The sequence below is a fragment of the Leptonychotes weddellii genome, chromosome 7 (assembly GCF_054177405.1).
Source record: "Leptonychotes weddellii isolate Sample4059 chromosome 7, ASM5417740v2, whole genome shotgun sequence".
NCBI classification, from domain to species: domain Eukaryota; kingdom Metazoa; phylum Chordata; class Mammalia; order Carnivora; family Phocidae; genus Leptonychotes; species Leptonychotes weddellii.
Genome location: NC_138375.1, coordinates 110908306 through 110934345, shown reverse-complemented (window position 1 = coordinate 110934345; position 26040 = coordinate 110908306). Strand labels below are relative to the sequence as shown.

Here is a 26040-nt window from a genome sequence, read left to right as displayed (position 1 = left end):
GGTTGATCTGCTTAACTGGCTCCCTTTGCCTCCACTCTCTTCCCCTTTCCATCCGTCCTGCACACTCCAGTCAGATTAATTTTTCTCATGCACACGTCCCTCCCTTGCTCAAGAAATCATCAGTGAATTCCCATGATTTCCTGAGTCCAAAAGCACCAGCCTGGCAGGCAGAGCGTGTCTCTGGCTTGCACGCAAGCAGCACAGTGTAACGATGAAGGGCGCGGGCCCACGTGAGGCGGCTGCAGTGGGACGGGTCCTTGCTCAGCACCCTCCCGGTCACATGACTCTGAATGAATAATCTCTTCAGCCCTAGTCTTGGTCTCCTCTTCGTGCAACTGGGAGATGAACCTGCCTCACAGGAGTGTTGTGGGGATTTACAGGAGAGAAGACGTATAGCATGCTTAGCACTCTGCTCTGGGCTCTGGTGGACACTAAGTGTCCAGAACGTGTTTGCCGTGTTCATTATCAGTGGCTCCCATAGTTTCCCAACATAAACCTGCTCTGCACATGGTCTCCTGAGCCAGCATCGCCCAGGGAATGCATCCCCAGAGTCTTTGCCACCTGTCACCCACTGGCAGTCCCTCGCCTGCCCCCATCACAATCCTCCCCCTGCTTCAAGACCTTCTTCAAGCCCTACCCCCTCCCCTCGGCACTGCATCTGGGTACCCCAGCCCATGGATAGTGCTTGTGCCCCCTTTGAACTACCATGGCTTGGCTTTGCTTTTTTTTTTTTTAAAGATTTATTTATTTGAGAGAGAGAGACAGACAGAACAAGAGCAGGAGGGGCAGAGGGAGAGGGAGAGGGAGAATCTCAACCAGACTTCATGCTGAGCGTGGCGCCGTCACAGGTCTGGATCTCACAACCCTGAGATCACGACCCGAGCCGAAACCAAGAAATGGATGCTTAACCGACTGTGCCACCCGGGCGCCCCAAATTACCATGGCTTTTCTGACTCTTAGCATGCACTGACACAAAGCCATGAGCTGTCTTGGACTGCCGGCAGAGTTCTACCCAGGAGACGTGATCTCCAGCTGGCCTGCGCCTTCCACGTGGGGCCATTTTGTCTTGCTGCTGCCCTTGGCCATTCTTCACTAGCAGGATGCGTCACTCATCTGTCCTCCAGGGAGGTATTGACCACCTACCATGTGCCGGGCAATGGGCTCCCAGTCCTAAAGGGGCCTGACTCCAGTGGGAGAGACAGAGGTCACGAAAACCAACGCAAAGTGATGCGTTCTTATAAAGATATATGAACATTACTAAGGAAGCAGAGGAGCTGATCATAGACCTCTCCCACCCTGCTCAAAAGCTTGTGGTAGCAGACCATTCCTCTTAGGCTAAAGCTCATTGTATGCCCAGGGTTCTGGTTTGTTTTTTTTAATGAGCCTACAATGTCCCGTTTGATCTGACCACTGCTTGCCTGCTCTCCATGTTCCTTTCACTCTGTGTGTGCTACACCCCCCCCCCAACACACACACACTCTCTCCTCAGCACACCAGCCATCTTTTTGTTTTACAAAGGCAAGAGTGCTCCTTCCTGCCCCACAGCCCTGGATGTGGTGTTGCTTCTGCCAGGAAGGCTCTTCCCCTGAGTCCAGCCAACTCCTCGTCATTCTTCGATTCCCAATTTAAATGCTTCCTAAGGAAAGCCTTCCCTCACTGCACCGTTTCCTCTGTAGACCCATATGTCAAGATAAAGAAATGTTTGTTGAATGAATATGTCCCCTTGATATTTAACACAAAGTTTAATTAATTTGCTGTTTGTGTAAGTGTTTGTCTTTCCCCACCAAGACTGTAACCTGCGTGTAAGTAGGCCCGTGTCTGTCTTGCTCACCGCCAATCCCCAGCACTGTGCCTGAAACATAGTAAGCCTTACCACATATTTGCTAAATAGATGAATAGAGAGGTTGGCCAGGCCAAGAAGGGGGAAGGCCATTCTGGGCAGAGAGATTAGTATGTGCAAAGATAAGGGAGGAGACAGTGTAGTGTGTGTGGCTTGTAGGTAAATGTGGCGGAGGCATAGGATTCGGGGCTAGAGGGCTGTGAGCTGGGGCCCAATGCAGTAGGGCTCCGAATACTAGTGAGGAGCTTAGGCTGAACCTGCAGGTCGTAGTGAGTGATCTGGCTTGTGTTTTGGAAAGTTCTGTCTGATGGCCTTGAGGAGGTCACAACTGAAAGGGCAAGACTTCAAGCAAGGAGATCAAAGTGTGTCGGACAGGAGGAGGCAGTGAACTGAGGCAGTGCTGGTCGGCTGGGGAGGGGTGGGTGGAGGGCCAGTTTAGAGTGGCCGAATAAACAGGAGGTTGGAGCAGGAGTGAGACCTGGCTTTGGACACTGCCCACCTCACAGGGAGCCGTGCTACATGAATCAAGGTGAGCGCTCACCTTGGGATGTGGGAGGGGAGATAGCTCTTTTGCTTGGTCTCTCCAGAACTGGCCCCTGTGGGACGGGCTTGAGGGCCCAAGAGCATCAGGGATCAACCCTCTGCAGGGGCATTGCCTCCATCTTCTCCCTTTCTGTGTCCACTCGCTCATCCTCAGCTTGGCCTCAAGGGCTGGCCAGCCCCCCACCCCCCACCCCGCCGCCCGCAGCCCTGGAGCCCCCCCAGTCCCTGGCCTTGACCCAGAGCCCTAGCTTGCCCCAGTCTCTCCTAAGGAGGACACCGCCGAGAAGCCTTGGGACCCTGTCCTGGTGAGGCAGAGGGGTGGCTGAGATGATCTTTGACTCGGATTCCAGTTGGGATGGCTGTAAGGGGACACCTCCGGCAGAGAGAGGCAGGCAAACCGCAGGCTCAGGCTTTCTGGGAGCCAGAAGAGGGAAAGACTTTGCTGTGTAACCCTTTCAGCGCCACACCCAGGCTGGAGCCAGGACACGGTCCTTTCTGGCAGTTCTTGCCCAGTGGCTTGTGATGGGTGGAGGGTGAGGGGTGGAGGGGTGTCAGTGTCTGAACTCACCTCCACAGGCCTTGAAGAGAGGAGCCAGCTGTTGCCGGCCGCTAGGGCTCTCAGAGTGTGTGTGTGTGTTGGGGGGGGGGGCGGCTATGAGCCACCTGGGGCACCCAGGTTGCTTCAGGCTGCAGCCTGCCTTGGCTGGGAGGAGCTCCCGGGCTGCAGACTCCCACAGCCCCGCATAAAAAGTATTCCCCCGGATGGTGATAAGCCATGGGGTTGAGGTCAGACCTTCAGGGCTGAGGAGGCACGGGCAAACTGCCTGTAAGACTCCCGGGGCCCACAAGGAGGTGGAGAAAGACTACAAGGATCAAGAGCGGGTCCTACCTTACTGGGGTGGCCAGTGGGCTTCATTTTGGTGCCTTCCTGGCCCCGACTCTGGCTGTCTTCCCAGCCCCGTGCTGTCCTTAGCCTGGCCCTCGCTGGGGGATCTCTACTCCCCCCCTGCCCAGTCGTGGCTCGCCTCCGGCCCCCGCCCCCCAGCGCAGCTGAGCCCCCTCTCCGGTGATGAGATCTGTGGCGCTCTGTTTGGGCTCCGATCGTGCCTCGCTCGGTGGGCGTCCAGGGCCCAGACCCGGCTGCCCGCCGCCGCCCGCAGCCCCCCGCAGCCCGCACGGGTGGGGGGGGGGGCGAGGGCGGCGGGCGCGGGAGGGGAAGAGTTAAGGCTGGCTGCTCCCCTCCCCCGGAGGGTGTGACCGCCCTATAAGAAAGGCTCCGCGCTCGGGCACTGGGGCTGCAGGCAGCGGGGGCGCAGCGCGCCAGCGGAGAGCCGAGGCCGTCCCTGCCTCCCGCGCCTCGCGTGCGTCCCACCGCCTGCGACCCCCGGGCAGAATGTCGGAGTCCAGGAGGAGGGGCCGAGGCCGCGGCAAGAAGCACCGAGAGGGGAGGAAGCGGGAGCGGGAGCCCGAACCCGGGGAGAAAGGTAGGGCACCTCGGCGCGCCCAGAAAGCCCGTTTCACTGGGAGAAACCTGCCACCCGCTCACCCGCCCCCAGCTCCGCGCTGGCGAGTCTGGAGCTGTGCGAGCCGCCGCCCGGCTGACAGGCACCGGAGGAGCCGAGTGCTTGCGCGCGAGCGGGGCTCCGTGGCCGGGTGGGCGTGGGACTGCGCGCCCGGAGTCCGCGGGTGGCTGTGCGCGCCTGTCCCCGGGCCGCCGCGTCCCGACAGCGAAGGGGGCGGCCGAGAGGCGCTGCCCCCACCCCCCACCCCCGGGGACAGGCCTGCAGACGCGGAGCCCTGCGTGAGTGGCAGGATGGAGCTGGGGGGCACGGACAGAAAGCGGACCAGTCGCCGCGGGGCCTGGCCTGGCCTGGCCCGGAGCGCTGAGGGAGCTGTCACTGCGTCTCCTGCCTCCGAGTGTGCTCTGGGCGCGCTCCCGCCCTCGTGCCACACCTCCCTGTGTCCTGCTCAGCCATTGGAGCAAGGGCAGCAGCGTCGGCTAGCTCTGCAGGCTGGGGGGGGGCGGGGGGGGATGCCCTGTCAGCTGGCGAGCTCCAGCGAGTAGGGAGCCACCGCTTTGTGACTGGTATTGCCCCCGGCACCAGGCATTTGTCTCCCTCTGGTCTTCAGGAGTACTCTCTTGGGCCTTTGGGGTCTGTCCCAGGGAAGGAGGGGAGAAGGTGCCCTGCGCGAGCAGAGCCCTATGCTGACACCCACTTTGGTGCCCTCCCTGAGCAGCTGCAGGGTAAAGGAGGAAAAATCCCACTGAGGGCACTGGTCTGGGGCTTCTCAGGGTGGGTCTAGGGTGTGCAGGTCCTCCCTTGTACAACGAGGCTTGCGATATCGGGGCACAATCGGAAAACCCTGGGTTCTCACTTTTCTTCAGGCGAGCGTGTTATTAATGACTACAGAGTACTGGTCAGAAGGCTTGGCATGCTTCACTCCATTTTCTCCTCATAATAACTCTGGGGGCAGGGGGTCTTCACCCCATTTTACAGAGGGAGCAACTGAGGCTTCCTGAGGTTAAAGGCCCAAAGTTAAGTTCCAGAGATAGGTCTGGAAGCTTCAAATCCAGCATTCTCTGGACAGTGATGTCCATTTTGCTGGATCTCTGTCCCCTCACTAGAGTTCCTGCCAGAGCTGCAACATAAAAATGGTTTCAAAAGAGCACTGGATTGGGAGTTGGGAGGCTTCAATGGTGGTTGAGGATATGGCCAAATCCCTTTCCTTTTCTGAATTTCTATATAATGAGGGAGGAAGGGTGGCAAGGTAGTTTCTGAGGTCTCTGTTGGGGAGAGCCCAGGAGTCAAATGTTGCCTTCAACCTAGTAGAAAGTAGGAGCCAGGGAAATTTAAAGGCCAGGGCTATATTGTCTTCTTTATCAAGAACATCCCTTGGGGCACCTGGGTGTCTCAGTTAAGGCTCCTACTCTTGATTTTGGCTCAGGTCATGGTCTCGGGGTCGTGGGATCGAGCCCCGCATCACGCTCCATGTTCAGTGGGGAGTCTGCTTGGGATTCTCTCTCCCTCTACCCCAACTGCACCCCACGCTCACGCTTTCTCTCTCTCTCAAATGAACAAATAAACCTTAAAAGGAAGGAAGGGAGGGAGGAAGGAAGGAAGGAAGGAAGGAAGGAAGGAAGGAAGGAAGGAAGGAAGGAAAAGAACGCCTCTTTGCTCATCTCTGCTAGGCAACTGTGTCTAGGAGTCCACCCTAAGGAAACGGACACTGTTGGTCTGCCCTGAGTAGTGTGTGGGTCAGCTTAAGCTGGGCATGTGTAAAGTGGGATTAGCTCCCAATCTGAGACCTGAAGAAATTCAGGGTGCCTATCTTCAGGGTCAAAATTTATGGATTTGGCTCAGTGAGCCACCTGTTTTCTCCCCCTCCCCTCCCCAACCCCGAACACATCTTATCATGGGCACCTTGGAAGGCTGACTAGTTAAGGGTACCTTCCCGATGTCAAGGAAGCCACTGGGTAGGCTTCAATGGGTGAGAATCAGTGCCAGGGAAATGAGAATGCCTACTGCCAAGGGTAGAGTATGCATTCGGGCACAGGTGGGAGTGCACTATGAGTAGGAGATTCCACAGACCTCTCAATGATCTCTTCCAGAATCTTCTGCCCCTGTGAGAAAGTCCTTCTTGATATCTAACTATAATCTTTCCTGCTTTTTTCTTCTCTGCTTCATCTTATTCCTTGCTTCCCAGTGGGAAGCCAGCTCTTCAGAATGCCTTCCTTCAGGGAGCTAGCTGGTGAGCAGATCCCAAACAGACCCAAGGCCTGGGCTAGAGGAACTCTGGAGACCTGGGACACTCTGGAATGGGGAAGTCAGGGGGGAGGGTCATGCTCCAAAACCAGATATCAAGAGAAAGTACCATGTCGGTGAGAAGTAACAGTCTTAAGTCCATGATGTGACTAGGGGGTCTATTTCAAACCCAGTAGAATCAGTGCTTAAGTCAACAGTGGCCTATAGAGGTGGAGGTCTCCCTCACAGTTCCCCTCCAGGCCCACCTGAGGCGGCAGGGCCCTCTTATTGCATGCTCAGAGCACCCCAGTGGCAGAGAACATGGGCACTGGGCAGCTGGAAGGGGGGTCTTAGCCAGGGTGGGGCCACATTTGGTTGAAAGACTAGGAGGTGCAGATATGGAGAGCGTGAGCACGTTATCCACAAAAATCTTCACCTTAGATGGCAGGGCAGGGTTGGCAGTGGGATCTGGAAAGTGGGAGGGAGAAAGGAAGAAAGAGAAGATGATGTTAATTAATTGGCTCCCCACCCACCCAGCACACATCGAGCAGCGTCCATCTCCTCCTTGGCAAACAGCAAGAGGAGACCCCCAGACACACACACACCCAGGCCAGCATGGGGAAATAGGCTTTTCTTCTGTCTCAGCGCAGGAGTGCCAGGTGGGGCTGAGCTGCAGGGGTGACTCAGTGAGTTAGTGGGGCTGAAACTGGTATCCCTACCTGGGGCCAGTTCCCCCCATTTCCCTTTATCCCCGGGGTTTGGGGAGGGGGCTGGCTGGCATGGCCTTGCCGGCCTTGGCAGAAATATTGGGGGATGGCTAATAAACCCACTCCTGTACCTGGGGTCTACCCCCTGCTCTGCCTCTGTGTGACCCCAGGCACTGTCCGCTCTCTATCTGGGCCCCTGGAAGTGGGTTCTGCTCTCAACTCTTACTTTCTTCCTGTCAAGGCCAGAGCCTCAGCCCTCAGGCCCTGTGTCTCTGAGAATCCCAAGGGAGGAGAGCTACGAGATTGAGGTGGGTGAGGAGCTGGCCCCAAAGAAACTGATAACCCTTGAAGGTGCTATCCGGTTTTGAAGAAGGACTTTGGAACCAGACTCTAAGTCACCGGCCTTTTCTGGGTGCCCCCTGAAAGACCAGTCAGGGATGGTTGGAAAGGTCCCCTCTGTTGAGCTTCCTGTGAATTGGGAAGTTGTGTCTGCCCACAGGAGGGCAGAAGCCACACTTAGGTCTTGAGCTGGGTCCTAGAGTATGAAGGTGGATTAGCATCACCAGCTGAGAACTCTGGACACCTCTCATTTGAATGGGCACAAAGAAATCCTTGCAAGGTCTTTCTCTCCCATCTTTCCCATCTCCTGCCTCTGATTAAAAAAAAAAAAAAATAGCGCCCAGACTTCTAGGACAGACTACTCTTTAGGCTGTCAAGGGTCAGGTCAGAGGTGGTCATGTGCCCACAGGCACAGGTCGGAGGCGCATCTGTTGGTTGTTCCGGCCGTCTCCAGCTCTGGCCTTGGCCCCAGGCTTACTCTGCTGAGCCAGACACCTAGAGTGGTCCTCCTGCCAGTCCGGGGCTCAGCGTGTGCCTCACGCTCTGCTCCAGCTCCCTGGCACCGGGGAGTTCATTAGGATCAATAACAACACGCAGAGAGTGACTTTGTACTTGCCAGCAGTCTTTCATCCTTATAGCTCAAAGCAGTTTACAGACCAGGACTCATCAGCCCTCAGCCCAGGGCTCAGGCACTCAGCAGGGGGGGACGAGGGGACAGGGAGACTGGCATGGCAGTGAGGTTGGAGGAAGGCAGTGAGTCACCTGGGGTGGGGGAATTGGGTGGCCACTAGGTCTGGGATAGAAGTAGAATTGGACCGAGGGCTTCAGGCTGCACACGGAGGGGATGTTCTCCCTTCGAAAAAAAGGAGCTGGTCCCTTCTGACCTGTGCGGACTCCATGGGCTAGCTTCGTGGGCAGCAGAGGTCCTTGGATGCAGATAGTGGCAGGAATCCCAGGTGACCCCTATTACTGCCCTCTGCCCTTGGTGCAGGAGCCCCAGGGCCAAGTCAGGACAGCCCTGACCTGGAGTCGTGCCAGAGTGAAGAGTGTGTGCAGGAAAAGGTGCTGGCCCCCGCATGGGCGAGCCCCAGCCCTGGCTTGAGGTGGGCTTCCCAGTGTGGACACCCATGCCTCGTCTGCCCCACTCATCTTTCTGGCTTCCTCTGCTCTCCGGCCAACAAGGCTGGCCTGAAAGGACGTTTGGCACAGAGAAGAGAGGATTGGTTGGTTGGTTTTTTTAAGGCTGGCAAAGCACTGCCAAAACTTGAGACCTGGAGCCCATCAGAATCATGTTCGCATTGTGTGTTCTCACCATTTCTGAGCCTGTAGCACACCATTTATAACTTAGCAGAGTCGGGGGCGCCTGGGTGGCTCAGCCGGTTAAGCATCTGCCTTCGGCACAGGTCACAATCCCAGGGTCCTGGGTTCAAGTCCCGTATCGGGCTCCCTGCTCAGTGGGGAGCCTGCTTCTCTCCCTCTGCTGCTCCCCTCCGCTCATGCTCTCTCTCTCTCTCTCTGACAAATAAATAAATCTTGAAAAAAAAAAGATAATGCAGCTTCTTAAATAATAATAATAACTTAGCAGAGTCGAATGCAGTATGTCCTCCCTGTCTTCTAACCCAGCCTTGGCGTAACCATCTACCAGGACTTCCAGGTCCTGGCCACATGGTAACTATACAAACTGCATGTGCTTTCACTCAGTTTTATAAATTCAGTTCTGCAAACTTCCACCGAGCTCCTACTCTGTGAACAAATCACAGGCTCTGCCTTCAAGAGCTCAGACAGATCTTGACACAAACACCTGTGATTAGAACCAAGTGTGAAGCCAGAGAAATGTCCAGTGTATGGTGAGAAGGATAATTTGCCCTCTTGGGAGGGTGTAGGGAGGGCTACACAGAAGAGGTGACATTTGAGCAGAGCCTGGATGGTGAGTAGGAATTCAGCAGGGTGAGAAAGGGCCTTCCAAGAGATAGGATCATGTCCTGCACTGGGGGGCAAGGGGAAGGAGCTGTCATTCACTGAGCACTTGCTACGTGCCAGGACTGCTTCTATGAAGTCTAGGTATTATTTTATCGTCCCCACTTTACAGATGAGAAAACTGAGGCAAGAAGAGTTCATGACTTGCCTGGGATATGGCCATGAATTAGTGGCAGGCTCACCAGGTCCAGGTCTGCCCCCTGCCCTGCCTCACAATGCATGCGTCACCTGTCTCTGGGCCCTAACAGTTTGTGTCCCTCAAGGAACACCAGCGAGGGGCTTAGGATGCCCTGTTAGGCCACTTATAGGAGCAGGTCCTTCCCGTCACATCAGCCGGTCGGGTATGAGCTTTCTGGGCTCTTGGGCAGGGCTTAGGGGGTACAAAGATGAGCAGGTTTGTGGCCCTGCTCTCAACAGGGGCTCGCGGTATGACCGTGGCAGTGAGATGTGAAGAGGAACCGTGGAGCACCGACACAGGAGGGCAGCCCCAAGGCCCTGAGGTTGCACCCCCAGGCCAGTGTTCCTGGGAAGACTGAGGTTACTGGGGTCAAGTGGCCAAGCCAGAAAGCAAGAAAGGGGTCCAGAGAGTCCAGCTAGATCTTGCACAAGTCTGGGTAGTTTTCTGGTCCTACTGAGTCCCTTGTGCAAAAGGTCAATGTTCAAGTCAGCAGGAGCTGATTTAAGGCATAAACTGGGGACTTGGTAGAAATGCAAATTCTTAGGTCCCACCGCTGGCCTACTGAAACAGAAACCGTGGAGCTGCGGGCCAGTATGTGTGTTTTAGTAAGTCCTCTGGTTGACTGTGGTGGTGCTGACATATGGGGACCACGGGTGGAGCTGGGCAGCTAGCCTCCTGGAGCAGAGCCCCGTAGGGAGCCTGTCGGGCCCGCGGGTGTTGAACCAACGTATCAGTGCAAGCCTTGGTGCCTGGGGGCTACAGGCCGTCCTCGGGGGATGGGTCGCCACCTTGTGGGACAAGGTAGGTGTGGACAGACCTAACTACAGTTGCAAGACTGCCCCTGGCCAGGGCTGACACAGAATGGAGAGGAGAGACTCATTCCCATCAGAGGAATCTGGGAGGCTTCCTGGAGGAGACAGGGTTTCAGTAGACTTTGGAGGATAAAAGGACTATGGTGGAGGGCTCTAAAGGGCTGGGCCTTTGGGCTAAGGAAACCACTTGAACAAATGTGAACAGAGGGTGCTGGGAAATAACATGCAGTCCTGAAGACATGCTGCCCTACACAGCGTGCGAGAGGGAGAGACCAACCGGGCCCAACCGTGGGCTCGCTGAAGGTCGGGCTAGCGAGTTTAGAGTTATCTGAAACAGCCTTATCTGCAATTTCTGGGGCAGTCAGGTGCGGCTGGATCTGAGCTCATGGTGCAGTCTCTTCACTGTACAGATGGGGAAACTGAGGCCCTGAGAGAGAAGTCCACACACCAGTGAGGCACAGGGGTTTGGCAGCCCCAGGCCAAGAAGGAGAACAACAGCTTTGGGAGGCGCTGCTGCTTCCCCAGCACTGTAGCCTCCCATCTCCACCCTCACATACGGTGATCCAGGCAGAGAGAATTTCTCACGGTTCCTCGAGTGCCCCGTGGTCTCCTGCCCAGCCCCTTGAACCTATCGTTCCCTTTGCTTGGAGTGCTGTTTTCCTTCTTCTGGCTAACTCCCATCATCCTTCAGCTTTGCTTCCTCCACAAAACGCATCCTGCCCCAAGATGCGGAGAGAGGGTGAGGGGCATCCTCTGTGCCCGCCCCCAGCACCTCCCCATCACCATGCCCATCCCGCTGTACAGGCAACACTCTACTCAGTCAGAATCTCCACCAGGGCCAAGACCACGTCAGCTTGACCCTCAGCACCTGACATGTGCCAAGTGTCTTGAGTCTAGGAACGAAGGAGAACATTCCCAAGCCCTTTCACTCCTGTACACGGAGACCCCTCCAGCCCCTCTCTGATTTGAAGAGGGCAGCCTCCCGCCTGCGGCCAGGGGCCCCTCGGTGGTTGGGCAGCCTGGTGGGCCAGCAAGAGTAGTCCTTGGTGAAGTCCCCACCTTATCGCCTTATCCCCACTCTGCTGCAGGAGGCTAGCTGCCCAGCTCCACCCGTGGTTCCCATCACCTGCTCTGCTGTTCTGGGGCAGATACCTGTCTGGACTGAGGGGGAAGGAGAGGGCTAAGTCGGGGCAGTGTTGGGTGGGTAAGGGCTCTGAGCTGAGCTGTGGTGGGGCCCCACACTCCCCTGAGTGCTCGCAGCAGTCTTGTTCTGGGCCACTGTGAATCACCAGCAGTCACAGTACAGCCCTACATCATTCGTTCATTTGTTCAGCCAGCGAGCCGTGAGCAGTGAGCACCTACTCGGTGCCAGATGCCAGGGATAGAGCAATTCTCCAACACATCTTATCCCCAAGGTCCCCACAGGCTAGAAAGTTAGCAACTCCGTTTCCTCCAAGGTAGGAAACCCCAAATAGGGCAGGGGAGATGCTCAGGGAGCCTGCGTGAGGCGGAGATTGCTCCTGGCTGGGTGGTTTAGAGAAGGGCAGTGGCCCCAGAGGAGATCCTGAGGCTTCTAGATTAAGAAAAGCGGCCGGTTAGGGAGCTCTCTATTCCCGGTACCGTGCAGCTCTTGACAGACCTTACCCCCACTTAATTCCAGCCACAACCCTAAGAGGTGGGCGAGATTGTCCCTGTTTCATAGACAGGGAAATAAAGGCTCAGAGGGGTTAAGTAACTTGACTAGTTACACAAGACACCGGGCAGAGCCAGGATGCGACCGAGCCCGGTGTGACCCCACGGCTGTGTGTCTGACCCTCTCAGCTATGCTTGTGTGGGGGGCATGGCATGGTGGGGGGGAGGGCAGCAGAGGGCGCGGAGGCAGGCGGAGTACAGAATAGGCATATTTGGGGAGCGGCCAGTGATTTGGTTTACCTGGAATATACAATTCCTGATGAGAAGTGATAGGGGGAAAAGCAGACAGGTGTGTATGGGAAGGGGGCCTATTCAGTGACCCAGCAAGCTTCCCCCGAGGGCCCCGGCTGTCAGCCAGGGCAGGCGGGTGGCCTTTCTTCTACAGACATCATGAGCCGAGGGAGGTTTCGGAATGGCAGAGAGGCACATAGAGGCGAATCTGCCCCGTGTTCACTGCTAGTGGATTGGTCCTGGGGCTAGTGGGAGCTGAAGCAGGACCTGGCGGACAAGGGAGGGTTAGGAGGGTAAGAGGCTTGGTGGAAGGTGAATGGTCTGGGTCTGTGGAGAGAGTCAAGAGACACAGTTGTCACACAGATGACAAGGTGACTGGAAGAGGGAACCCAGGAGAAAGGGTGGTCTGGAGAGAGATGGGGAAACTGCTTTCCCACATGTTCTGTTTGAGCCACCGACTATCCAGGCAGTCATTCATTTTGGGGTGAGTTCCTTCCAGGCCCCTCTCTCTCATTAGCCTGGACCACAAGGCCCGTGTTCCAGCCCTCCAAGACCCCAGAGTGCCTATGCTGGGCCCTCCAGGCTTGTTGATGGACTTGCAGGGGAGGAGGCTGGGCCTCTGGCAACCTGACCCCCGCCCCCCCCTCCCCGCCCCGCACCCACTGTGGTATCTGCATTTGCTGAGCACATGGGCCTGTCTGTACCTTTCTTGTATCGTGCCTACTAAGACCTTCCCGCTGAAAGCCAGTGTTTCTTGGAACTCTTTTATTTTTATCTCCAAAATCCCCATCATATGTCTGTTTGCTTTAATACGAAGATGTTGCTTTTTCTTAACTAATGAGCTTGGCGGAGCCTTCAGAAAGCGGCCCTGAGATCATCCTTCGGCTTTGCATGTGTCCCAGGCTGAGAAGCCGGTCTTGTCTGGTCTATGAGGTGCCTCCCCTTTCTCCACCCCCACTCCACGTCCTCGTGACCCAGAGCTTCAGAAACAACTTTCTCCAGCCAGGCTGAGGAGGTGGGAAGTGCAGGCCCATCTTGAAGGGGATCGAGGCTCTGGGATCTCCTCCTTGGCTCTCTCCCTGGGTTCCCCAAGCAAGGGGCGGCCTCGTGCAGCAGCTGCAGGCGCTCCCCACCAAGGCTTCTTCTGGGCTGGGCCCAAGACTTGGGCCCAGAGCCCAGCCTTCCCCAGTGGGGAGATTAAACAGAGTTTGGGCAAATGTAAAAGCCTTCCAGGGATGTCATCTCTGCTCTGTCCCTACTTCCACCCCCAGCCGTGGAGCGGTGATAATGGTAAGAAGCCTTCCATTCCTCCATAGAGAGCTTTCTCTTCCTCCCTTCCTCTAAAGTAGGCAGAAAGTGGTTTACAGATGAGTCAGCGGAGGCCTAGAGAGGCTAAACCACTTACCTAAGGGCAGAAGCTAGAAAATCGGGCGACGGGGACAAAGAGCTGAACTGCGGTGTCTCCAGCCCCCACCCTTTCCTCTGTTGCTGTGCCGCTTCCTCTCTGCCTCATCCGTGCCCACTCTGGGTGTCTGGGGCCCGCGCCCCAAGTACTGGTAAGAACCCAGGGAGACTGCGTGTCTGTGCGGAGTACCATAGGCTGCCCTGTGCGGTGTCCCCCAGACATCGGTGACATCCCTTCACTCCGCCGTCTCTGCTGCTCATGTCCCCGTGTTGCAGCCCTGAGCCCACTCGAGGAACTACGGCACGTACCTGCCTGACTCCAGGGGCTGAGCATCTCTGCCTTGGCCGGGCCCCAAGGAAGCCAGCGTTTCTGGCCGGGGCGGCGGGGGGGGGGGGGGTTGGGGTGGCCATGGTGTCGGCCCTGGTGGTCAGGCCAGGCCTGTTGGTGCCCTGCACTCGTACGGTAGGGTTGGGTGTCAGTGGATGGGTGTTTCGGATGGGCAGGGGAAACTCCAAGGCAGGAACGGTTTCTGTGGGTGTTGGAGCTCCCAAGTTTTGTCTCCTCCTCCCCCTTCCCTTCCCTTTCCTTTCCTCTGCATCCGCCCTCCCGGAACAGGGTCTGCCTCCCCTCTTAGCTCCCATCCCCAGCTGGCCCGGGGCAAGGCAGGAGGCCCGGCGGGGTGCATACTCCCTTTGGGAGGCCTGACCCATGAGCATGATCGGCTCTTCTGCAGGCCACAGGGAGGATACCTGGATGCCCGTTTCACAGAGAGGGCCCTCTGTGCCCACTTAAACCAGCTGTGTTTTTAGTTGTTCTTTTCTTTCTCATTTGAACTTGGAGTCTGTAATTAACCTCCAATAGGCTGCAGTCACTTTACGGGTAGGAGAGGGTGGGGAGGGGGCCAGCCCGCGGCCCGCCAGCAGCATGTCAGTGGGAGACTTTGATGCCAGGCAGGCTGGCCACATTGTCTCCAGGTGTTGCCCTGCAAAGGGGACTGCTCAGCCTTAGTCATGAGGTGAGGATCATTAACCCTTTTAAGAGTCCGCTGCCCCTGCCCCCTGGTTGCTGGGAGGGAGGCCGGGCCAGGTCCTCCCTGGCTGGGCTGCCTGGCTCTGTCCTGGGCGTCTGTCTTGCTCTCAGATCTCAGCAGGCTCCGCACCCACCGCCCACTGCTGGGAGGAATGAGGTCAAGCTGTGGCAGCCGCCGGACCTCCTGGCCTCGGGGCTGGGATGTGGGAAAGGAGCAGCCCTGGTTGTTGTTGCTGTTGTTATCTTCAGCGTGATGCTGGGTGGGGATTCCCTCTCAAACAGATACCGCCTAGCTGCCCTGGCTTGGCATCAGGGGATAAGGAAGCCGAAGCCACCAGATACCCCATGGGTGGCCCAGCTTATGGCAACTGTGGAGGTCTGTCTGAAGGCTTACAGGACCCATCCTCAAGGGAGATATTTCTGTGGCAGTCTGGGTCATCCTTGAGAGATCTTCCTCATATTGTTATAAAGCTGCCAAAGGAGATGTCCCCTACAGCCCCCCTCCGGAGAGCCCTAGTCCTGCTGCTCGGGTGGGCACTGTGCCAGGACGAAGGGAGCTGGATGGCTGAGGAGCTCTCAGGGAGCAGGGTAGCTCAGCAGAGAGGGCTGGGTCTGAGGAGGAGACCTTAGGGGAGGTAAAGGGAGGGCTGCCCAACAACCAAGGGCCACCCAGGCCATCAGCTTGCTGCCTGCCCTTCCACCTGTGGGGAAGGGGCAACCACAGGCAAGCAGGGTATCAGGGACAGTCACGGGACTCCCTTCTTGGGCACACAGATCTTCCTCTGCCTTCTGCCTGACGTCTCTCATCTGGGTACTCTCCTAGGTGCTGGGGGACCTTTGAGAGTCCCTTCTCTGTGTGGGGAAATACAGATCCTCCGGACTGTGGCTCTTCGCTTTGGCTACAAAGCTGAATTTGTAGAGAAGTTTATTGCAGTATTGTTAATATTAGCAGAATGTTGGAGACGACCTAACCGATTCATCGGAACAGCGACACATGATACACGGACATTAAAATGATTTAGATTTGTATTTCTAGATTCAGGAAAATGTTTTTACAATATATTTACTAAAGGGCAGGATATAAAACATTTTAGAAAAGTCTTGCAGGAGGTATTTGTAAACGTTGACAGTGGTTTTTTTCCCCCTGGTGGTAACTGAATGGATTTAAATGTGCTATTCTTTTTCCTGACTTGTATTGTGTAATTTTTCTACAATAAAAATGTATTTCTTATGTAACAAAACAATAACAGAGAGGGACAAACTAAACCCCTTGGTGGGTGGGTGGGAGGGGCTGCATCCTACATGGCCAGACCATTTCTGTCTGGGACAAAGCACTGAACCTGGCATACAGTAGGCACTCAGTAAATGCATGCCAACTGACTTGCAGTGAGCGCCTGCCCACAAGGGTTGCTGCAGCTCCTGCCCTGACAAGCCTGTTCCTCTGCTTGTTTTAGCTCTGCCCCAAGACACTCGTGGGACATGGTACAGTGATCTCCATCCCTCACACTAGCACTGCATTCTGGGCCCTGGGCCATAGAATAGACCCAGACAATACTAGACCCAGCTCAGAGAGAGAGCCCAGGCAGGAGTCAGAGCTGACCCGCTCATGTCTTCCGCTCCATAAGCGCTACCTCTGGGCCCTCAAAGGGCTCCTGACTGAACAGCCTCTTAGCTTGTCCCGAACGTCCCCAGGGGCTGGTACTGGATCCAGTGGCTGGGAGCTACAGTGGGAGAAGCCGCGGTGGCTCAGCTTAAGAATGACCTTAAAATGTACAGGGTGAGGTCAGGTCATTCCCCGACCTGTAGGCCTCTGCTGTGTTCCCATCACATCTACCAAACAAACCCGGGCCATCTTGGGGAGCTTGTCCATGTTCGTCACACAGAAAGCCTAAGGAGGCTCTGGGCCCAGGAGTGAGGGTGCACAGGTCCCGTGGGTATTGTCATGAGTTGGCCACCTCAAGGGTCTTCTCTTTCCGGCCCCCTGAGCCGCTTCCCCTCGAGGGACTTGCCTGACGCAAAAAAAAAAAACCCCAAACCAAACAACAACAACAAAAATGCAGCCTGTTCTCAGAGTCCTAGTCCCTTTTAGAAAGCCCATGTTTGGCTTTCAGAGAGCTGTGAACTAAGATTTCTGTGAACAGGGACCAGGACTAGACACTGTTTGAGCAGGAGGCATGGTTTTTAGTATTTTAGATGAGTCTTGTGAGGAACTGTTAATAGATGCGAAAGAAGACTCTCTGTAAAGAACATGGCAAAAAGAAAAAAAAGAACATGGCATGATTCAAATGTATGGGGTTTTTTGTTTTGTCATCCTTTAGACCAGTCCTGTTGACTGAGGAATATAATGCAATCCAAATATGTAATTTGAACTTTTCTAGTAGGCACATGAGTTAAAAAAAAGGGAGGGGGCAAAACAAATCCAGACTTCTCACCCTGGCTCACGCAGCCCCACATCAGTCACTGGGCCTTCCTCTCCAGGCTCCCCTCATACTAGCCCTGCCTTCTAGAATCCTCCAGCCACATGGGCCTCTTTTAGCCCTTGAACTCACCAAGCTCATTCCCACCTCGAGGCCTTTATCCAGCTGCTTATTACTGCCTCATAGTCCCCATTGATCATTTGCTGTTGTCTCTCCTCCTCACTAAAACGCAGGTTCCCTAAGAGCAGGAATCTTATCCGTCTTGTTCACTACTGTATACTCGGGGCTCAGAACAGTGCCTGGCATACAGTAGGTTGAATGAATGAACAAATGAGGAAGAAGTGAACTAGACAGCGTTGTTCTGAAGTGAGGAGACGATCAAGAAATGGCTATCAGGTCACACAGAATTCTCACTAGACAGAGTGGGCTCCTTGTGATCTGGATTTTCCCTTGGTGACAGGGAATGCCTCTGGAGCCACCAGTTCCTCAGGCCCCCTAACTTGGGGTCACGCCTGCTGTTTCTGGGGTCAGTCTGTATGTCACCATGCCCTCCCCATCACCACCACCATAAGCAGCGGCCCCAGGCTCTGTGCATAGGATCATACTGGGACTCGTGTAGGGAAACAAGGTAGCAGAGTGACCACCATTTCTTCCCACCGGGTGGGTGGAGGGCAGGAGGCCCCCTTGTCTCAGAACTGCAAGAATGGTCAACACTCCCCGTGCAGTGAGGGGAGGCACCCTAGAACTTGAGAAGAGCTCTCTCTGTCCCCAGTGCACGAGAAGGAGGAGGAGACTAGTTGGAGGTCACCAATTGACCAAGAGGCTGTTAGATCACTGGGTGTCAACCCAACTTTAGAGGAAAGCCACCCATGAAGATGTTTTTAGTTTGGTACCAGTCATTGAGCTGTATACTTACAATATGTGCGTGTTCCTTTATGTTATATGTGTTTTTAAAACCCACACACCCAGACTCGCTCTTACAGGTTCTGCTTCAGAACGTCTAGGATATGTTCCAGGCACCTACATACATTTTAAAGCTTCCTTTGTGATTCTCAGCGGCATCTAAGGTTAAGAACTATTGATAAGGAGGGGCGCCTGGGTGGCTCAGTCGGTTAAGCGTCTGCCTTCGGCTCAGGTCATGATTCCAGGATCCTGGGATCGAGCCCCACATCAGGCTCCTTGCTCCTTGCTCCTTGTAAGGAGCCTGCTTCTCCCTCTGCCTGCCGCTCCCCTTGCTTGTGCTCTCTCTCTCTCTGATAAGTAAAATCATTTTAAAAAAAGAAATACTAATAAGGAATTACTAGGGACCCCAGAGCAAGAAGATGAAGAAGAGTGTGATGTAGTTAAGGGGCAAGGATGCTGAGACAGGACTTCAGTCACACTTAGAATAATGATGTTCCAGAAAGTCCAACAGACTGATAGGTTAATACACATTAAACCTCTGGGTGTCCAAAAAAATACCCCCAAACCAGCATTCAAAACCGTAAGAAGCAGGTAATTGGGAAATATATATATAGCAAAAGGTTAATAGCCTTAATATTTATTAAAAAAAACAACTCTTACAGATCAGTAAGATGAGCACCCAGTAGAAAAACAGAGTACAGACATGAACAGACAGTTCAAAAAGAAGAAATACAATGAGCCAATACATTTATGAAAAGTGGTCAGCCTCACCAGGAATCAAATAAATGCAAACTACAACAACAAAGAGACGTTATCTTTTGCCTAGCTAATTGGCGAAGATTAAATATGTGATAATACCTCATGTTAGTGAGGATGTGGAAAAAACAGGCACTGTCATTCACTGGTGGAAGTGCAAATTGGTGTAACCTTTCCAGAAGGCAATTTGGCAAGGCTTAAAGCTGAGGAAGATCGCATACCCTTTTGATGCAGCAATTCCCCTTTTAGCAAGATTGCCCTAGGAAATTACTGTGGATAGTCATAAACAATAATAGCTAACCTTTGTTAAATGCTCTGTGCAAGCCAGACTTTACGTGCATTGTCTCATACAAGGCTTACAGCTACCATCCCATGAGGGAGGAGCTATGATTATCACCCGTATTTCACAGGGGAGGAAACTGAGGCACAAAAGGATTAGGTCAGTGACCTGAGGACACAAAGCTACTAAGTAGCAAAGCCTGGATTTGAATCCAGGCGGTCTGAGTCAAGAGCCACGCTGCCCATCCACCAGGACGCGCTGGATGTGTGCGAAGGGTGAACGCTGCGTGCACTGAAGGGCATGATGCGTATATATGCTGGACCAAGCTGGGCCCATTTGCAATGAGGGGGCAACGGGGAGAAAACACGCTGAATACCCCAGGATAGGAACCGGTTACGTCAATTATGATACGCCAATAAAGGAATATTATGCAACCATGAAAAATGAGAAAAGTATGTGTGTGAACACTGGGGGTTTTTGTATATGCATAAAATGTCTCTGAAATGATACAAAAGCAATGGAAATTGGTTGCCCCCTGCAGTCAGAAGTCAGAGGGAGACTTGTTTTTCAAGCCATATACCCTTTTACACTTCTTTAAAAAAAAAAAGATTTTATTTATTTATTTGAGAGAGCAAGAATGAGAGAGAGAGAGAGCACATGAGAGGGGGAAGGGTCAGAGGGAGAAGCAGACTCCCTGCTGAGCAGGGAGCCCGATGCGGGACTCGATCCCGGAACTCCAGGATCATGACCTGAGCCGAAGGCAGTCACTTAACCAACTGAGCCACCCAGGCGCCCCCTTTTACACTTCTTAAATTTTGAATTATGTGAAGATATTATTAAAAGGCATATGTATGTGTGCACGCACACGTAAGTTATGTTCTAGAGCTATTCCATGTAACTTTATTTCCTTGAAATGCTGCTAAGGATTCTGAGAAAAAAAGTTCTAAGACCCTGGCTTGGAGAATCATCCCAAAGTCAGTGATGCTACTTCTTTAACTCTGTTACCCACCTGTTCCCCAAACTGGTTTGCTCAGGGAACCCTTTTCTCAAGTAACGTCTATGATCATCTCTCTGGATATTCGTGGCCTATAGAAGTCAGTTTGGGAAATGCTATCGTTAATAGTTAATGCCGAGCTCAAAGGCTTACATTTCTTTCATTAAACAAAAGAAACGTGTTACTGACGCCGATCCTATTTATTTACAATGCATGTGTATGTGTGTGTATTTTAATTCTGAGCACTAGGATGGTGGATGATTTGGTTTTCTTCTTTTATCCGTCTGTATTTTTAAATTTTCTAAAATGAACAAAATCATTTCACAAGCACTGTTGTTTTTGAGTCTATGCAATATCATTTTGAAGCTTCTGGAGCCCTTTCTCTTTCTGCTCTCTTGGCCCGGGCACCCCGTTCCCATCTACTGCCTGCTTACAAGCAGCCGTTCAGGGGTAGGTTCAGGGAGGGAGGCCTAGCCATAGCCAGGCCCTCTTGGCGGCCTTCGTCCAGAGTCAGCCAGGCCGGGACCATTCGGTCCCCAGACAACTCCCTGGCCTAGCAGACCCTGGCTTCTGCTGTTGGAAGAATTTCAGTTATGTTCTCCATTTCCCAAAAAGAGACACAGGCTGTAAAAGCAGACACCAGCCTTCTACGGGCCTGATGTGTTGCAAATGCAGATACCTGGGCTTCAGTCCCAGCTCTGTGGCTGCCTGGCTGTGTGACCTTGGGCAAGTTTCTTAACCTCTCTGAGTCTCATCTTCCCCATCTATGTCAGCAATGACACTTGCCTCACAGAGCTCAGGGACCGAACGAGAGCGTGCACGAAGGCATTGTGTAACCTGTAAAGGGCTGTCCCTGTGGAAATTATTATATGCCCCAGTAGGGAACACGGGCTTGCCCTTACCTTCCTGAGAACAGAGTACTTTTTCCTTTTTTTTTTTTTTTCGGTTGTTGGGGGGACGGGAGCAAGGAGATGAGGCATGGGAGATCTGGGCACGTGGAAATAGAATTCTGTGTAAGAAAAATGGGAGAAGCCTCTCTGCTTGGCATTTGCAGGACTGCAGCCCCAGGCCTTGTCCCCCGGACAGCTGCTCCACTGGACCCATTCTAGTCAGCCCACCTCTCTGGACCACGTGATTCTCCGAAGCCACCGTGCTGACGCTGCCTGGCTCACCTCCCTTCCTGCCCCTTCTAGCACCTTAGCATCCTTTAGCCCTTAGCTAAGTTAGCTCTTCCCCCAGCCTGGATTGGGGTCGCTCCTCTAGGTTTCAGCGCCTCCAGGCCTCCGCGTACCATGCTGTGATGTTAGGGCCAGATTACAGCTCTCCTGACGCGCTGAACTTTCTGCGGGCAGGAGCTGGGTCTATCATCTTGGTCCCCTGTGTCCTCTGGGCCCAGCATAGGCCTGGGCGTCTGGGACAGGAGTTAGAGCATGAGCACCAAAGTCAAGGGGACCTGGGCTTGAATCCCAGTGCACCCTGAGAAAGTGCCTTCACCATTCTGAACCTCAGTTTTCCCCATCTGTAAAGGGGTTTCATCACTTGCAGTGAGTTCCTGGGGGGTTTTTTTCGTAAGCTAATGTATGTAAAGCTCCTAGTGTCATTCCAGGCGGGAGGGAAGCTCCATAGGTAGTAGCCACATTGACAGCATTGCAGACCCTCTGTGACCGAGGACTGAAGTGGGAAACGACCCCGGGAGGGGTGGCTCCCCAGGCCACCCTTCCCCCTCCTAAAGACAGTGGCCCTCCCTCCACTGCGCACGCTTGGCTCCGCGCCCCCGCCACCATGCTCACCTCCCCGCCTTGTACCCCACAGCCACCCGGCCCAAGCTGAAGAAGATGAAGAGCCAGACGGGACAGGTGGGTGAGAAGCAGTCACTGAAGTGCGAGGCAGCGGCGGGCAACCCTCAGCCCTCCTACCGCTGGTTCAAGGACGGCAAGGAGCTCAACCGCAGCCGGGACATTCGCATCAAGTACGGCAACGGCAGGTGAGAAACGCCCCTCCCTCTGTCCAACCAGCGGCCCTGCCTCCTCCCTGAAAAGGGGGGGCCAGTTCCCGGTTCCCCTTCCTGGCCACACCGCAGCCCTCCTTGCAGCTCTGGGTCCCTCTGGTTATGGCAGCCCAGCATCTTGCCGACTGTAGATGCTTAATGAAGGTCTCTGGCTGGTTGAAGGCAGTTTGATTATCAAACTCAGCGTTACCTGTGGAAGTCCCCTGTTGTCCCTAAAACTTCTCGAAGGACCTGCCTCAGGGTCTGAAACCCACCATTTGGCAACCTTTGGTGGAAGACGGACTCCAGGATGCATCTGGGAAGTCACGAGTGATGACTCCAACCTTCCTCTACCACCAACTCTCTCTCATCACTTCGCTTCTAGAAGCTTTCCCTCCACGTCGCGGTGCCTGTCCCTCCTCCAGCTCTCGTCCGTCCCGCTTCTCCCCTCCACCATCAAGTAGGGTCAGTTGCCTGTCCGCTGACTGCACCCTGTGGTCCTCTCCACGCCTCCCTGCCCTGCTGGATTCTGCCTTCTAACTACACTCTGCCGCCTACTTCGGGCCCCAGGCCTCCAGGCCTCTGCAGCTGCTGGCGTAGCAGCCGCCGGCTCTGCGGCCTCTGGGGCTGCCCCCTGGGCCCTCTGTGCCTCTAACCACTCTCTCTCTCCGTCACCGTCAGTGCTGGAACTTTCCAGGCTTGGGGGCTTCCCTCTTCTCCCTCCCACCCTCCCTCTCCGCTTGGGGGTGACTTTACCCTCTCCTAGCTGATAACCTTGTCCCTAGTTGGATGCCTTTATATATATATATATATATATCTGAGTTCCAGACCCATGCTGCCAACTAAACACTAGATCCCACCCCTGAGAGGCCCCCAGACAGCTCTAACCCTGTGTGCCCCAGTCTAGCCTCTCCCCTGCGTCATCTCGGGCCCTGCCGCACCCTCCTGTCTCCCCTCTCGGCAGCGGCAGAACCAGACGGCCCACTGCCTGGCACCTGCCCCCATGCCATCCCCACCAGCAGGAGACTCCCTGCTCTCCTGCTTCCAGCTTCTTTTCCCCCGCTGTCCCACTCTTGGCCGTCCCCATTCTTCCTGGGCCACAGGCCCCTTTGTGAGTTCGCTGTACATAACACACGCACATGGAACATCAGCTGTGGGCCAGGCACTCTGCCCAAGGCTGGGCCTACACCAGAAATTGAACCACGCATGGTCCCTCCCTACCTTCACAGAGCTTCTAGTCTAGCTCCCAGTCCAGAAGGTGGTAGAGGCCTCCACCCTGTCTTCCGAAAAAAAGGTGCCTTATCCACCCGGTTTTGCTTACAGTTCTAGAGGCCCGCTGGCCCCTGTGACCTTGGCAGGGGATGATCTTTCTAACATGGATGCATATCTGATCATTCACCCACTTACGTGACAGATCTTGAGAGCCTGCTGTATGTCAGCTAGAGCCCAGGCCTCAGGCCCTTCCAACTCCCCTCTTCCTCACCTCTAAGTCACTGCCATGCTCTTCCCCAACCCCCCAGTGCTCCTGATCCCTGGTCTTTTCCTTTCATGATCCCGGACTTGGGCCCACGCTGTTTCCCGTGCTGGCAGCTACCCCCCCCTCCCCAACTTTGTCCCTAGCAAAGTTCTCCAGGCCCAGATTAAATGTCATATCCTCTGGGACACCTTCCTGAACCCTCCAGGCAGCTCTTATGGTCCCCTCTCATGGTGCTTTGGAAATGGTTTCATTGCATTTTGGGGGGTTGTCTCTCCCTGTAGCACGAGAGAGCCTCAGAGTCTGGATGCCGCTCATATACATCCTTCTGCCCTGTAAGGGCCTGGCAGGGACCTGCATTCAGTGTTGAATGAATGAGGATCTTGCAGGACCAGCCCCCCTCTCCTGGGTACAGGGTGACACTAGGACTGGACAGCCTTTGGGTTGACCTAGACTTTGAGCAAGTTCCTGTCCTGGTCAAGCCTCAGTCTCATCTGACAAACGGGTTACCCGGTCCAGAAACAGGGCCTTGTCAGGTCTTTCTGTCCTGGGTATTGGGGACCCCTAAGAGCCTGAAGTGTGCCCCCTGCCCTCTTCCTATTAGGGCCCTGTCTCATTTGCTGCAGTCCCGAAACATCCTCGATCCACCTATCCCGCCCCTGGGCTCCCAGCAGTGAGTTGACGACGGGGTGGAGGAGTGAGCCATGACGGAGAACTTCGGATTCCCTCGCTGTGGCAGAGAGGGCCGCCCCTCCACACGCACACACACTTCACCTGGCATGGGAGCCAGGGACGTGAGGAGGAGTCTCCTTGCTGGCAGAATCTTCTCTTTCCTTCCGCCCACACTACAGCTTGCTCTCTGCCCATCGTAGCACTCCATCTGCCAGGCCACACTCCGTCGTGACCAGGCTCTTGGGCTATAGAGGCCGCCTCCCCCAATAGCTGGTGCTGTCTCTGGGGCTGCCACACTGAGGTGTCTCGCCCAGGCCGTCCTGTGCCAGAAGAAAACCAGCCCCCCCAAGCCCTGGGCGCAGGGCCCTCCCCTGCGGAACCACATGTTCCCTTATTTATGAGGGACAAGCTACAACAGGCCCCTCAGGCAGGCAGCGGGAGGTAGGCATGGAGGAAAATGTGCGAGTGGAGGATGCGGCCGCCCAGATCCCGTCCCTGCCGGCATTAAACTGGCTGGGGGGGGGCGGCATCTGTCGCAGGGCCAGGCCTGAGTCAGTGTGGCAGGCGGGCATCGGGCCTACCAGGAAGGTGGGACAGAGTCCCGAATCCTCAGCGTTTCCGACTGGAGCTAGGAGTGACAAGAGAATGTAGCGGCCCCTGCTCCTTCAGGGCTGAGAGACCCAGAGAGCCCCTACCCTGCAGCTCTGACCCCAGTACCTCTTCTGCAAGTCCGGGGCACCCTCCCCGGCACTGGCCAGATCACCACCCAGCTGAGAACGAAGGTGCCTGCAGCCAGCAAACCAAGGCGCCCTTGTTTCTGTCCACTCGCCTCTTGTCAGCTCCTCAAAGGAGAGGCATCTCCCTGAGCCTTGGACCGACTTTCCACAGGCCTCACAACTTTCTGTGGGAAGGCCTTCCTCCCATTTCCAGCCTTTATCCCTCCAGAGATCTGCGAGCCTAACTCCACCTTTCCTGCTACCTAGGATGTGGTGTAAGGGGAGCTCCTATGAATTCAGCTGTGGGTGACAAGGAGCTTCTGGCTCTGTGCCCCCTATCCTCTGACCCTGCGACCCTCAGGTGGTCCCCTGCTCTGCTCATCTAGTGTCGGGGAATTGCTGGTGGCCAAGAAGTGAGAGAAGCCTGGTCCTGAGGCCGCTGGGCTTTGTGGCAGCGGATTAGCTGAAGCCAGGAAGGAGATTAGCTGAAGCCAGGAAGGCAGCGGATTAGCTGAAGCCTCCAAGCCTCCGTTTAATGAAGAGAACGGACTTGAATTGACAGAAGAGGACTGTAGGCAGACACCAGGCCAAGGAGACAGAGACTGGCTTGAGCTGGGAAGGGTTGGAGGGACGGGGCGGTCAGACAGCTGTGGCCGAAACATCGGTGAGGACGTCACCACAGCAACAGGGCCTGTTGACAAGACAACCCCATGGACCCTCCTTTGGAGGATCTTGGAGTGAGGAGGTCGGGGAAGAGGCCCCCCGAGGCAGCAGTGAGCCCAGGAAACAGGTTCCCAAAGCACAGCCCCAGTGGGGATGGGGGTCAATTCTCTGGCTCCTGCACCCGCGGCCCAGCCTCGCCTCCCCTGCCCTTCCCCCGTCAGCATCACGGCTCTATTTTTCATCCCTGGGCTTAGGACAGTGGCAGCTGGACTACCCTACCTCCTGTTCCACCACCCCTCCAACACGCTACACATATTCTGGGAATCTGGTGTCTTAATTTGGGACTAAAAAGAGGAGGTTACATCATGTAAAGAAATTTTCATGCTACTTCTTGTTTCCCCCTGGGGCCCAGGCTGGGCCACTAGGCTTTATCCAGAGCTCAGAGGGGCCCCAGGCCCCTGAGGAGCACTGGGGCAGAGGGTGGGATGGGAAGGGTGAACAGACCCCGCAGAGCCCAGGCACCCTGGGGCAGGGGCAGAGGAACCCTGGAAAGGAAGGAGAGGTTTGGCAGGGTCTTCGGAAAGAAGAGGGGAACCAGGGCCTGGTGCCCTGGAGTCACACACAGCCCATGGTCCCTGCCCAGGCCTGGCCCCACAACTCTCGGCATGCAGGGACGGGGTGC

General features: G+C 55.1%; 1 protein-coding gene across 1 annotated transcript in view; it reads left to right on the top strand.

Annotated features, from left to right (window-relative positions):
- Positions 1 to 3703: 3703 nt before the first annotated feature.
- Positions 3704 to 26040, top strand: part of NRG2 (neuregulin 2) — a 56962-nt gene continuing 34625 nt past the window's right edge. Inside the window, exons 1-2 of the mRNA XM_081826985.1 lie at positions 3704 to 3867; positions 21659 to 21830. Coding sequence (XP_081683111.1) covers positions 3777 to 3867; positions 21659 to 21830 — 263 coding nt within the window. The 5' untranslated portion in view covers positions 3704 to 3776. The remainder of the gene's footprint in view (positions 3868 to 21658; positions 21831 to 26040) is intronic.